Source organism: Macaca fascicularis, chromosome 20 (genome assembly GCF_037993035.2).
Source record: "Macaca fascicularis isolate 582-1 chromosome 20, T2T-MFA8v1.1".
NCBI lineage: Eukaryota > Metazoa > Chordata > Mammalia > Primates > Cercopithecidae > Macaca > Macaca fascicularis.
Genome location: NC_088394.1, coordinates 73,194,281 through 73,209,149, shown reverse-complemented (window position 1 = coordinate 73,209,149; position 14,869 = coordinate 73,194,281). Strand labels below are relative to the sequence as shown.

Below are 14,869 nucleotides of genomic sequence, written 5' to 3'. Positions count from 1 at the left end.
CACTGCAAGCTCCGCTTTCTGAGTTCATGCCATTCTCCTGCCTCAGCCTCCCGAGTAGCTGAGACTACAGGCGCCCGCCACCACGTCCGGCTAATTGTTTTGTATTTTTAGTAGAGATGGATTTTCACCGTGTTAGCCAGGATGGTCTCAATCTCCTGATCTCGTGATCCACTCACCTCGGCCTCCCAAAGTACTGGGATTACAGGCATGAGCCACCGCGCCCAGCCCTAGCACTTGATTTTTATCCGAAGTAACTGTGACTCTGTTGTTTGTCTATATGAATCTGTCTCATCTTCTCCACTGGGGGATATCGCTTCTCCTCCTCCCAAAAGTCATTTTTTTTTTTGTCTTGACCGTGGAGGTCACAAGAGACATGATAGTGGCTTAAATCAGGGCAGCAGCAACATACATGAGGTGGTAAGATATAAGAGAGGGTGAAAGTTAAAGTAACACCATTTCTGATCTATTAAATATGAGTGTCAGAAGAAGAGAAGTCTAAAATGGGTCCAAGTTTTTATTTTGGCCTCATCAACTGGAAGGGTATTGCCTATGAGCAGTCTTTCAGGGAGAGGCAGGAAAGTTAGACATTGATACACTTTTAAGCATTCAAGTGGAGATGCCAAGCAGACAATCTAGTATAGGAGATGGGCGTCAGAGGCTGGGCTTCATCCGTAGCTGTGCATCCAATATGGTTGCCATTAGTCACATGTGGTTATTTAAATTTAAATTAAAAGGCCTTTTACTTTGACCACGCGAGTGCATTTCAAGCGCTCAGTAGCCACATGTGGGGCAGCTATGGTGGTCACATCCTGGTGGAGATGAGGGCAGATGGAATCAGTGTGTAGTAAAGACCTTGGACTTGGAGCCAGGACAGGGCATCCTGAGTGACAGCAGGGGAGGAGGAGGAGGATACGGATACAGACGCAGAGACAGGTTTGACAATGGGAGATTGTGTGAGTTCCCTTCTTGTTGATTGCATTGATCATCTTTTATGGTTGGCTTGAGTGAAGGTCTGGGGAAGCTTGACATCTGGTTGTTTTTGCTTAATACTGGTGACACTTTTATCATCACAGTCTTTTTCTTGAACACGTTTTTTTTTTTTTTTCTTAAACATGTCCTGCTGTTCACAGCAACATTTAAAAATGTTTTGCAATGAAACCACAGGCCATGTATGGCTTAAGCTCTAGAATCTGTCTAAAAGGTGAAAGGGGAATATATTTCAAATGCCCGTTGAAAATCTGTCAAACTACTTTTTAAATCAGCAGAACGTAAGTCCTAGAAGCTCAAAAGGCAAGAACTAATGTTCTTTTATATTTTCTTTGCGTTTCTATTGGGGATCTGTTCCCCTATGGCAGAAAATATTAGGATCTAGTTTGAATGGGAGGAATGGGGTGGTACCAGAAAGTGGAGATGAATAAGTTAATTTCTTTCTGTATAGCACTTAAACTTAAGCTTGCCTCTACTACGTGCGTATGTGTGTGATGCAACCCCTTTGTATTGCAATACCATTCTGCCTTGTGGGCCTTAGCGCACCATAACTCTTACGCATTGCACTCATACTGTATTGCCACACAAGTAAATACGGTACACTGCATAATTTTCTCTGGTACAAGGTCTCTGCGTTTTTGTTGCATAAAAAAAAAAAGCACAATAAGTGCTACATTTGAAATACTGCTTTAACTGAATAAGAAATTGAACTATCAACCGGCATCAGGATCATCTTCTGAATGTAAAACTGCTCTCACAATTCTAGTTTGACCATGAATAAAACTGTAAAGTTTCTGTATTTACTTAATATCAGATGAAAACATGAACAGAAACACTGCAGGAAAGCATACTATTTATTCAAAACTACTATGGAAATAAAGCAAGCATAGTATTTATTCAACATGTGTGAAATGTTGTGTAAAGTTGAACACAGAATTCCACGAACAGTTGTATGATTTAGCTGTGAAATTTTAAAAGAAAAAAATAAAAAAAGCAAAGCAAAGGCTAGAAAGATCTTCAAAACTAAAAGACTCCTAAGACTGATTCTGAGATTTTTTTTTTATTAGCGACTGATAATAATTGGGCATTTGTTCATGTAATGGTAATACCTGTTGTGTTTTGTATTGATTTTGTTTTGAATGGGGGTGGGGGAACACAGATCCATCTATTAACATTTTGATTGTTTCTGGGAGGCATCAAGATTTGTTTTGTTGCACTACAAAGTGATGTGTACACCATGGAATCTTAAGAGTCAGTCATAATACTTGTAGAGACATTTAAGCCAGTAGCAAAATAGAAACCATTGTGTAGCATCCTAAAGAGTGATCTGGTAAAATGAAGGGCCTTGAACAGCTGCCACCCACCAAACTCTAATGGAGGTGGGATCCCACCAGACGGAGACAGAGCCAGGGGTTCCTATTTTTAACTGGCAATCAGCTTTGCTTCTTGGGCATGAATGCCCAGTTCTAGTGGTAAAGTATTTTCCACAAGATTCATGGAGTGGGAAAGAACCAGCTATTTATATTCATGCTTTGAACTTGAATAAGAAAAAAAAGAAAGAGGAGTAGTGAAGAGGGCATTAAGAAGGCAGACAGATATGTTGCCTACGTCAAAAACAAGGTGATGCATTTTTGCATTTTGTAGGCACATTTTGGTTGGTGGCTTTATTTAAGCTCAGTCCCTAGTCACTTGTGTGATCTTGCACAAGTTCTGTTTTTCCCAATGAAAATATAGGCAGCTACATTATAGAGTTGTTAGAAGAATGTTTTATGATGCATTAAGAATGCCTGCAGAGTGCTGGGCACTTGGGAAGTGCCCAAAATGTGATTGCTCTTATTTTAGTAGTCATACTTTATAGGATCAGATTTATCCTAAGTTGTTGCCTTTTCGGAGGTTAAGTCTATTCTAATGCCTATATTCCAATTCCTGATTCTGAACATGTTTCTTTTTTCTTACCTGCTCATCCTTGCACACAGTTAACAAATTCTCTTTGGGCAAATTTTCTAAGGAAATTACATTAGAAACACATTTGGATTCTAAAGTTGACGATAGCAACTCTAAGTGGGGGATTCTGTGGGTTTTGGAGTGCTTCTCTTGTTTCAACTTCCACTAGCACTCAGGAGAGAGCTTGTAAGTTGTGACCTATAGACGTAGATTCAATTTTAACTATTATCTGTAAGGCACCACTCTGTGTGTTTATCATGGGAGGTTTTTAACTTAGGGTTTAGACCCAACAATATAACCTTTCTGTCTTCATTATAATACATATACGTGTGTGTGTGTGAGAGAGACAGAGAGAGAAAGAGTGTGTATGTGTGTGTGTTTGTGTATACGGTATGGGCTTATGGCAAATGTCAGTTGTGTTTTGCTCTTTAGTATCTGCCTAAATCACAGTTTTGATAACATGAAGTTACACATTTTAAAGTGTCCTGGGAAAACCTTAAGTCAACATAAAACATACTTGGGAACAATGAAGTATACCAATGTTAAGGTCAAAATGTCATGTAAATATCTTTAAAATGTTCGGTAAGACTTCTGGAATTTCAGGGTCTGACCTGTATCTTGATCTCTGATTTTTATCTTACACTGTCCAGATTCTGATGCAAGGCAAAAATCCAGGGATAGCTTGGAAGTATGCACTTCCCAAGGTCATGAATGGAACTCCACCAGCCACAAAAAGACCTGCCTATGCCTGGAGTATTGTGCAGTCAGAGTGCCCCGTCTCCTGTGGTGGAGGTACATGATTTTCTCAGTCTGTCTTCCAAGTCTGTCTCTCCTAAAACAGGTTCTTTCACTCCACGCATCTTTAACATAACGCGGTTTACATAAGCCACCCAAGAACCGTCACCATAAAAGCAAATATTATGGCATCAGTTAAGGATTTTCCTATGTGGTAAGGAATCAACTCTCAGAAAGCTCAAATCAACCACAGCCAAGGCTCAAAACTTACACATCTAAAACTGATGGGAAATACATATAAAATATGTTGACTTATTTACAAATGTAAGCATATATTTATATTAGATGTATATATGTTTTTTTAAATTTTCAGCTTATAATTTAGTTTCCCCCATTCTTGACTTTTCTGTTGTTATAAACCTTCCATTTGGAAGTTGTAAAAGCTAGGGTCAAGGCAAGTGAGGACACAAACATGGCAAACTTAAGATGTCTATCCGAAACATGGCTATCCCCTCAGGGGTAAGGTCAGCAAAGGCTCTCTCACTAGAGGACTGGATTAAATCTGAGACAACCCTTGCAAGGAAGGAACAGCAGCAACCATCTATTTGGTGAGGAGAAGGAAGGCATTTTATTTAGATGTGAACCGTGTCACATATTTGGGGGTTAAACAATTGTCACACTTGCCCATTTGGGAGGAAGAATAAGTGCCCAAAAATAAGTTCCTGACACCAAAGCCTGAATGTTGGTCTCTCATTTCCTATTAATCGCAGCACCTGGTGACAGTGAGACTTCCTACTGGTTATATCCCACTAAGCATTATAAGCCTTCTTAGAATCAGAGACAGAGCAAAGACACAGAAAAAGAAGAAATTCTTATATCTGAAAGGCCTATCTGTAGGTCCATGCTAATTAACAAAATATGAAAAAATACTTTTAAAGTATACATATATAAAATAATTAAAAAGTAATACATTTTCTAGTAATACACATTTTAAAGGCAATGGGCTATAAAGAAGAAAGGTAATTCCCATAATTTATAAATAGGCAATAGCCAATGTTAATAGTTTGGTCTCTATAATTTTATTTTTCCCGTATGTACATGTAAGCAAACATGTGTTTGATAGACTCACATACCGTGAGTATCATTTGTATCCCTCTGTACTGAAATCACGTTACAGACATCTCTTCACACTGTTTCATTTAGTCATAGATTATGAGGTTTTTCTTATATCCAGTGTTTCTTGAGAACATTTCCAATAGCTTTCTGGTATTCCAGGGAGAGCACAGTGCCTTGGGAAGGAGAGAAGGTTGACTTGCTTTCCATTTACAGAAACTAAATCCAGCCAAGAGGAGGATGCAGAGGAAGCCAGTTGCGGAATTCTCGCCTTGCCCTGACTTAGCAACCCCTTCGCATGATTCACAGACTCTGATGTGTCCTATATCCAAGAAAAAAAGAATTCAGATGAATAAGTCCTATTAAAGTCAACAGTTAACTTCAAGGAATGTTGATTTTTTTTTGTTGTTCTTTTTTCTTTTTTTGAGATAGGGTCTCACTCTGTCACCTAGGCTGGAATGCAGTAGCACAATTATGGCTCACTGCTGCTTCAACCTCTGGGGCTCAAGCGATCCTACCTCCCCTTCCCAAGTAGCTGGGACTATATGTGCCTGCCACTATGCCTGGCCCATTTTTTTCTTTTTTATAGACATGGGGTTTCGCCATCTTGCCCAGGCTGGTCTCAAACTCCTGGCCTCTAGCAGTCTGCCTTCCTTGACCTCCCAAAGTGCTGGGATTATCAATGTGAGCCACCGTGCCTGGCCTTGATGTGGTTTTCATTAAGCGCCTCCTGAAAGCAAATCTGCTTCAGCCCCAGGAGCTGGACTAACTGCTAATCATTACAGCAGGAGTGACTCATTTTTTCTCAGGTTACCTTTGAAGACAAAGTTCCAATGGAAATAAAAAACACAATTCAATTATTCATACATTTTTTTAAAAAATGTATGCCCCGATAAGAAGTCCTGAAATTAACATTGAAAGCAAGGCAGTGGGTTGCCACTAAGGAAGCAAAAGCAGAGGCCGGGCGCAGTGATTCATGCCTTTAATCCCAGCACTTTGGGATGCCGAGGCAGGTGAATCACTTGAGGTCAGTAGTTCGAGACCAGCCTGACCAACATGGCCGCCTCTACTAAAAATACAAAAATTAGCTGAGTGTTGTGTCACATGCCTGTAATCCCAGCTACTTGGGAGGCTGAGGCAGGAGAAGCAGTTGAACCTGGGAGGCAGAGGTTGCAGTGAGCCAAGACGCCACTGCACTCCAGCCTGGGCAACAGAACGAGACTCCATCTCAAAAAACAAAACAAAAAAACAAAACAAAAAGCAGAGCCTTGGCTGACAGGTTTTAATACATATTTAGTGAGTTCTACTCTTTGCTTTTATGTGCCCCATACTCTTAGGGAAGTATGAGAAGTTTCATGGTAAGGCAAAAATCTTAGGGTTTCCACATATAATTCACTAATGGTTTTTCTCTGAAGAACATTATCCATCTGATAATAAAGTTTGCCTGGGATATTTCCCTTTATAGTCATTCTGTTTTCAAAAGGTTATATTTATCACTTTATGGTTCTAGTATCCACATCAGTCTTGAAAACCAATAATTTACATGTTAAAATTACTAAAATATAAAATATATTATTTTAGGGAAGGGAATGTAATTCAAATTAGTTGCAGATTTCATCAAAAGGAGGTGCTTCCACAAAATATTTGGATTCCATATCTGAAATAAAATATCACAATGCTGGTAAATCAGAAGCTAAACTTAGAAACCAAATTGAAATAATAATCTGTAATTTTCACTTTGTCACTTCTGATGTCTTATCAGGTTACATAAATGTAAAGGCCATTTGCTTGCGTGATCAAAATATTCAAGTCAATTCCTCATTCTGCAGTGTAAGAACCAAGCCAGTAACTGAACCCAAAATCTGCAACGCTTTCTCCTGCCCGGCTTAGTAAGTCATTTAGAAATGTCTTTTTGTTTACTTTTGTACTTGTATGCCTTCATTGTTCTTATGAGATGATGAAAGCCCAATGTCAATCCTGCTAATGGAAAGTGATTCAAAGGTAGATGCAATACATTAAAAAGTAATAGAAGAAGATGAGCTAGGTGTGGTGGCATGTGTGTGGTCCCAGCTACTTGGGAGGCTGAAGAGGGAGCACTTGAACCCATGAGTTCCAGGCTGCAGTGAGCCATGATTGTGCCACTTACATATTAGCCTGGGTGAAAGAGTGACATCTTGTCTCTAAAAAAATTTTTTTTAAAAAGAAGATGGTTGAAGTTTACATATGAGTTGAAAAATACAACTGCATGGAGTCTCTCTGCTGCCCAGGCTTCATGATAGTTCACTGCAACCTCTGCCTACTGGATTTGAGCAATTATTATGCCTCAACCACCCGAGTAGCTGGGATTATAGGTGCGCGCCACCACGCCTGGCTGATTTTTATATTTTTAGTAGAGATGGAGTTTTGCCATGTTGGCCAGGCTGATCTCGAACTACTGGCCTCAAGTGATCTGCCTGTTTTTAGCATCCCAAAGTTCTAGGATTACAGGCATGAGGTGCTTTTTTCTTTTAACCTTTGCATAGGGATTCCTCTTCTCTGAATGGAATCAGACAGATACATAAATAACACAGAATCCTAAATTAGTTCAATTTGCATGTGGTTGTGTGCTTAACTTTTATGTAAATGGTCCAAGAATTTAAAAATCGTAATATTATGCAGGCCATGAAACCCCAAATGCAAAATTACACGGTAGCAAGACACAAAATAAAAAGAATGGGGTATGGGGTATAGGCCAAGTGGTAACTCCACCGCTGATGACGGCAGCCTTGGAGGAGCTCAGTGAGTTTGTTCTTGGATTGACTTTAGCCACACTATTGTTTGAAGACTAATTTTAAGTAATCTTCCCAGTCAAATGGAGTCTCTTTTATGTGATTTATCTTCTGCCAAATATATTTATATAGAATGAACAGTTTCTTCTAAAGCAGTGTTGTATTCACCGATGTTTTAGATCATCTTAATAAGTGGTGTTTGGTTTGTGGTGACGCAATCGTATTACACAATCTTTATATATAAAGATGTGCATATGTATATATATACATATACATACACACACACACTCGTTTTTTCTTGCAAATAATAGTGCATTTGTCATAATCTGAGGCTGAGGCAGGAGAATCACTTGAGCCCAGGAGGCGGAGGTTGCAGTGAGCCAAGATCAAGATTCCATCTCACAAAGTTTCAGTTGATAAAGCATTCAAATATATACCAAATCTCAGACAGATAGCTATTAAAAAAAATGATCTGGCAAATTTTAAAGAAAATGAAGGTATGTGTTTAACTCATCAGTAAATTCAGGGGTAATCAGAAAAGTAATTTGGGGAAGTACCCACTTAAAGTATCCTCTGTGAGATCTTCTCTAAATGTACCCTTCTCTCCTGCACAAACCTTTCTCTCTCATTGATCACTCTTCCATGAGCCTCACCACTGTATTTTATGTTGACTTCCATGGCAGCACTTATCAGAAAGTATTGTATTTGTTCACATATCCACCTCTTTACTGTGTTATAGGCTTCTTAATGGAAAGAGTGCTGCTGCCTTAATTTTTCCAATCCTAATGCTTACGAGAGTCCCTGATACATAGTTAAAATCCCAACAAATTTGGCTCAATGAATTGTGCAGATTTTAAAGTGACGTGGATTTCTTCTCATGCAGAGGCAGGAGTAGAACTGTGGGATGGTTTTTTTTTGTAGATAAAATAGATGATTTTATTTGTAGAACTGTGGGATGATTAAATGTGATTCCTTATATCTGGATCACATTAGTATAAGCCTCTGGATCCATCAAAGAACAATTAGAACAACTTATTGGTTCTGAAATTGATCCATGGCTTCCATAGGTGGTCTACCTTTCACAATAACTGCTTTGGAAGTTATTGTACAAAGTTTGGCTTCATTGGAAATATTTGTTTTGCACTGAAAGCTGGATGCCAGGTGAATGGAGTACATGCAGCAAGTCCTGTGCTGGAGGCCAGCAGAGCCGAAAGATCCAGTGTGTGCAAAAGAAACCCTTCCAGAAGGAGGAAGCAGTATTGCATTCTCTGTGTCCAGTGAGCACACCCACTCAGGTCCAAGCCTGCAACAGCCACGCCTGCCCTCCAGAATGGAGCCTTGGACCCTGGTCTCAGGTAACAGGAGAAAATTTGGGAGTTACTGGTCTCATTCCCCATGAAGGCAAGTGGGGTACAGGTGTCTTTGCTCTCCGAGGGGCTCTTAGCAGTTTACATCTTCATGGGAATCTGCTAATGTTCTTTAGGGAACCTTATGAAATCTGAAGTGTCGGCATGCCTTTCCCAGAGCTTAGGATCCTCCTCAGAGGACCAGAAATTGGAGTGTGGGGGCCAGTTAGGCCAGATTTGTGAGCACAGCTAGAAAGGATTCCAGTGTCAGAAGACTGGCATAGAGACCTGGCTACAGAATTCTCCAAAGCTAACGGGAAACACAAATACAAAGAATGAAGCACAGAAGAGATATTTAACTCTTGCTTCAATGGGAAAGAGGTAAAGTTAGAAGAATACAGAGAAAAGTAGGACATAGAGTTGGCTATGGTCACAAATTCCCGGTGAAAGACACAAAATTTTAAAGTTAGAAGAGACATAGAGCTACCTGTCCTTCACAGCTCAGAGTTCCCTCGAAAGCAAAGGTTCTCAACTGTCGGTAAGTTTGCCTACCAGGGAACATTTTTGATAGTCACCACTTAGGGAGATGAGTGCTCCTGGCATCTAGTGAGGTAGGAGTGAATGTCCTACACAGCCCAGGCCAGCTCCTCACCACAAAGAACTATCTGATCCAGAATGTCAGTGGTGCTGAAGGGAAGAAGCCCTGCCCTAAGCATTCCAATCCTAATGCTTACGAGAGTCCCTGATACATAGTTAAAATCCCAACAAATTTGGCTCAATGAATTGTGCAGATTTTAAAGTGACGTGGATTTCTTCTCATGCAGAGGCAGGAGTGTATTTGTAGAACTGTAGGATGATTAAATGTGATTCCTTATATCTGGATCACATTAGTATAAGCCTCTGGATCCATCAAAGAACAATTAGAACAACTTATTGGTTCTGAAATTGATCCATGGCTTCCATAGGTGGTCTACCTTTTACAATAACTGCTTTGGAAGCAGTTATTGCAGTGATAGCTTGCCTCCCTTGCAGTGATAGCTCAACCGCTGCTCAATCATGGCTGGCAAAAAAATTTTAGGGAAGAATGAAAAAAAGGCAAGAGTTTTACCATCTGAACTATGAAGCCAGGTAGCAGCCACTGAAGACAGTTCTACTGTGTTTTCCTTTAGGGTATGTTAGATGCTGGAGGATGCTGCTTTCTGATTAATTTCAGCAATATACTACCATATCCCCTACCAGAGGTCAGAGTAAGGCTTTTTTTTCTTTTTTTTTTTTTATGTTAGGACATATCTGTTAGCACAGGGGTTCCCAACCCCCAGGCCATGAACAAGTACCTGTTCGTGGCCTGTAAGGAACTGGGCCGCCCAGCAGGAGATGAGCAGTGGGCCAGCATCACAGCCTGAGCTCTGCCTCCTGTCAAATCAGTGGCAGCATTAGATTCTCAGAGTAGCTTGAACTCTTTTATGAACTGCACAGGTGAGGGATCTAGGACGCATGTTCCCTATAAGAATCTAATGCCTGATGATCTGAGGTGGAACAGTTTTATCCCAAAAGCACTGCCCTGCCTGTCCATGGAAATACAGTGTTCTGCAAAAGCTGTCCCTGGTGCCAAAGAAATTGGAGTCTGCTATGTTAGGGAATTAGGGGTCAGGAGGGAGAGTATTTTTTAGCTTGTTTAGGGGTTCTTTCAAATGAGAGAATATATTCCTTTATAGCAGAGGGTAAATCTACGTAGTACATGGTGTTGAGTCTAGTCTCTTTCTTTGCAGTAAGGAATATAATTTACAAAAAGAATTCAAATAATTGTTTATATGGTAGGTATGGATAAAGGGAAATGGGAATGGGGGTGGTTAAGTAGACCTCATAAAAAGAGCTTTAGTTCATGGAGTTCATCCCACCTTTCACAGGAATATGTTTAGTGTTTTTGTTTATGTTTTAATGTGGCTACTGAAACCTTAGGGGAATGCAAATAGAACGTTTTCTTCCTTCTCAAGTGTTCCAAGACCTGTGGACGAGGAGTGAGGAGGCGTGAACTCCTGTGCAAGGGCTCTGCCGCAGAAACCCTCCCTGAGAGCCAGTGTACCAGCCTCCCCAGACCTGAGCTGCAGGAGGGCTGCGTGCTTGGACGATGCCCTAAGAACAACCGGCTCCAGTGGGTCGCTTCTTCATGGAGCGAGGTATGGTTTAGAAGTCACTGCTGGAGGTTTCTTGAGATGCTCAGCTGACCCGCTAGCATCTAGGTTCACAGAACTCCTTCTTGTTGCACACATTGATACCAAACGCCTGCTACGTGCCAGTTCTTCTCTCCTGATTTCTTCTGCACGAAACATTGCTAAAACACCCCCACATTGTTCAGGCCTATGCCTGAGCAGTAGGGGCACAAGATTTTGTATAGCACCCATAGAGAAACATGGATAAGGTATGCCAAGTGCCTTGATAGAAGTCTGTAATTTTATGGGAGAGCTCAAGGTTCACCCACGCTGGACTTCGGGAAGAACCCTTATCAGAAGAGACCTTTCTAGGGAGCATGGCCTGAAAAATGAGCAGGAATCAAAGCAAAAGGGGATTTGGGGGGAAGGTTGTGCCAGACAGTGGGTGCAGCCTCTCCTCAGGAGTGATGACAGGTGACTGCACATTCAGTACAGAAGGGACATGGGATGGGGTGGAAAGATCATGAGGGCCTTGGGTGACACACTAGAAGTAAAACTGGGGAGTCACTTTTATTTGAGACAGGGTCTTGCTCTGTTGCCTACTGTGCAATGGCACAATCTCAGCTCAATGCAGCCTCCACCTCCCTAGCTTATGTGATCTGCTACTTCAGACTAGAGGCATGCACCACTACACCTGGCTAATTTTTGTAGCGATGTGGTTTCACCATGTTGCTGAGGCTGGTCTTGAACTCCTGGGCTCAAGTGATCTGCCTGCCTCGGGCTTCCAAACTGCTGTGATGACAGGCCTGAGCCACTGCACCCAGCCTAAAAGGTTATTTTTGACCCTCGTCATGTTACCTCCTATGTGTGAGAGGTTGGGTAAATTTAAAGGGTAATTATTTGCTGTACACTGGTTTTTCCCATTCAGCTCTTAATCCTTTTGTCTGGCCCTTACCCTCCTCAACTCAGATTCCTAACTCCCCAGGCCTTAGGTAGATCTGGACCTGTAAGTGTGTAACCCTAAACCTGGAAATCCTTTTGCCCACCTTGCCTTTCTCCCTCTGGACTCCATCTCACACCCATGTGGCATCTCGAGGTCCCTTTTTTGTTTCATGAGGCTAATGATCTATGTGATTTTGGGAAAGTGAGTTCCATTTGCTGAACTTTGGTTTCCTTACCTATAGCATGAGGTACTTGGCTGCTGTATCTTTACGATGAGCGAGTATGGTTGACCTTGTGTAATCCCATCCCTCCTGTTTCATGTGCATCTGTTCAGAAGATTTGACCTTGGTAGTCTTCACTTTTACACATCCTGTTTTGTCTCCTAGTGTTCTGCAACCTGTGGTTTGGGCGTGAGGAAGAGGGAGATCAAGTGCAGCGAGAAGGGCTTCCAGGGAAAGCTGATAACTTTCCCAGAGCGAAGATGCCGGAATATTAAGAGACCAAACCTGGACTTGGAAGAGACCTGCAACCAACGGGCTTGCCCAGCCCATCCAGTGTACAACGTGGTAGCTGGATGGTATTCATCGCCATGGCAGCAGGTGGGTACAGGCAGATTGAGGAGGTTTCTATTCAAGTGAGATGTCGAAAAATGAGGCATTCTGCAAACAGTTGCTCTTAGTCTGTTAATGGTTGTCTAAGTAAAAACAACTAAGGGTTCAAGTTCTGAAGGCAGAATGGGTTTTGTTCTTTGGCCATCTCTGCCCATGTGGCCTTGGGCAGGTAACAATCTGTAAACCTCAGTTTTCACGTCTAGAAAATTATTATCTGGCAGAGCTGATCATCAGAAAATGTGTATAGAACACTTAGCACCAGGCCAATCATACACTGCTAATTGCTGCTGCTACTGAAACTATCACTCAAGTCTTTGTTTTAGAAATGCTGCTCACAGCCTTTACTCATTTGGTTCTTACATCATGTTTCTGAACAGTGGAATAGCTAATGTTTGTCAAGCCATTACTATGCACGGTGCTAAGTACTCCTATTCGTGGATAGTATGGTCCCTAAAGCTCAGGCAATTCAGCCAAGAATACTCAACTTTTAAACTTATCTTTTCGGAAGATTTGGGTGAAACTTTAGCTAGGATTGGTGTGTGATGCGGTCCTTCCAGCATTCCACCCAACAGATGTTGTTGCACAGCTGTTCAGAGGACTCGGGTGCTACCCACCTCAGAGAGTCCGGGTAGAGGTATAAATATGTGTATGTACGTTATCTATTCGGGAGGATCTGGAAACCAACACATGGATTAGAGGAAATTAGCATGATTGTCTTTGGCCAGGCATTGTGCTAGGTGTTACACATATTGCTGGGGATTTCTTTTTTAAATTGACTCTAATTAGATTAAGGGGTCAGCAAACAGTTACCAGCTGGCCAAATCTGCTCCCCCAATATCTGCCTGTTTTTATAAAGTTTAACTGGAAGGTAGCCAGGTTCATTTGCTTAATATATTGACCACAGCTGCTTTAGTGCTGCAAAGGCAGGGACAAGTACTTGCAACAGAGGCCGCATGCCTATACAGCTTGAAATATTTACTATCTTGCCCTTTACAGGAAAAGTTTATTTAGATTATTTGATAACAAGACTTGCCCTCAAATTTTAATTGAGACAGAACTACAGTCAATTATAAGGCATATGTACATTTTTCTTTAATGCAGTAACTTTAAAATAAAAATCCATTTAAAGGGCTACATTTTTCCCTGGTTTTTTCCTTTTGATGGCTATCTGGAAAAAAAGACAGTTGAGTTGTCTAATCACCGACTTCTAAGAAACACCAACTCTACCATGCCAACTCCAAATGTGGTTCCAGAGCTGTCTCTGACCATTTTTTTCTGTCCCAGTTTTGAACTATGTCCTCCAGGACTGCAGCTGCGCAGATTGTCTGGAATTCTTTAAATTGTGTGATTAAGTCCCTAGCTGTGTCTGTATTTGTTTCTGCATTCTTAGAGCAGCTTCTGTATTTCTGGAGCTTCTCTTCTTTATGAGTCACTTAACTGGGAGACACACACACTCTTGGGCTAGATAGATAGCATTTGCCTAAAACCCTTCTAATCAGATCAAAGGGATCACACTTGTTAGGATAGATGCTATGGACTGTAAGCACATGTGCCTGGCTCCAGCCAATCTGTTTCATCAGCAGGCATCTTGGTAATGTCATGAAGCATGGGAATTCCTTCTGTTTGATGTCACTGACCTCAGCAGAGTGTTTGACTCCTTCCTCTTCTCTCTCCTGCAGTGCACAGTCACCTGTGGGGGAGGGGTCCAGACCCGGTCAGTCCATTGTGTTCAGCAAGGCCGGCCTTCCTCAAGTTGTCTGCTCCATCAGAAACCTCCGGTGCTACGAGCCTGTAATACAAACTTCTGTCCAGCTCCTGAAAAGAGAGGTAAAAGGCACCATGCTCCAGTGAACTGTACTAGTCTCTAGATAACTTTTTCAAAGCCTACTTTGTTGGTGGTACAGTCTGTGGCATGGGTGAGCCATTCACCCGAAGTCTGTGTGACAGTGCTCCCTGGAGTTGTATAAGGCACCACTTTGGGGAAGTTCCTGTCCAAATGATCTTTTGGAGACAGTCTCACTCACTGTCACACAGGCGGGAGTACACAGCTCACTGTAACCTCCGCCTCCCGGGTTCAAGTGATACTCCTGCCTCTGCCTCCTGAGTAGCTGGGATTATGGGCGTGTACCACCACGCCTGGCTAATTTTTTTATTTTCAGTAGAGACAGGGTTTCACCAGGCTCGTCTCGAACTCCTGATCTCAAGTGCTGGGATTAGAGTCACAAGCCATGTGCCCCGCCTATCCTAGTGATCTTGTTTGCATGGGTCTGAAG

General features: G+C 41.7%; 2 protein-coding genes across 3 annotated transcripts in view; one reads left to right on the top strand and one right to left on the bottom strand.

The window, feature by feature from the left end:
- ADAMTS18 (ADAM metallopeptidase with thrombospondin type 1 motif 18) overlaps positions 1 to 14,869 on the top strand; it is a 152,355-nt gene that overhangs the window by 131,055 nt on the left and 6,431 nt on the right. For both annotated transcript variants that reach the window (XM_005592600.4, XM_005592601.4), the window contains exons 17-22: positions 3,582 to 3,723; positions 6,542 to 6,668; positions 8,698 to 8,902; positions 10,888 to 11,070; positions 12,372 to 12,584; positions 14,276 to 14,423. In XM_005592600.4, the coding sequence (XP_005592657.3) occupies positions 3,582 to 3,723; positions 6,542 to 6,668; positions 8,698 to 8,902; positions 10,888 to 11,070; positions 12,372 to 12,584; positions 14,276 to 14,423 (1,018 nt within the window). The remainder of the gene's footprint in view (positions 1 to 3,581; positions 3,724 to 6,541; positions 6,669 to 8,697; positions 8,903 to 10,887; positions 11,071 to 12,371; positions 12,585 to 14,275; positions 14,424 to 14,869) is intronic.
- The window catches only part of SYCE1L (synaptonemal complex central element protein 1 like), a 105,698-nt gene continuing 95,558 nt past the window's right edge, over positions 4,730 to 14,869 (bottom strand). Inside the window, exons 6-7 of the transcript XR_012428705.1 lie at positions 12,222 to 14,411; positions 4,730 to 5,101 (exon numbers count right to left, since the gene is read on the bottom strand). The gene's annotated coding sequence lies outside the window, so the exon portion shown is untranslated. The remainder of the gene's footprint in view (positions 5,102 to 12,221; positions 14,412 to 14,869) is intronic.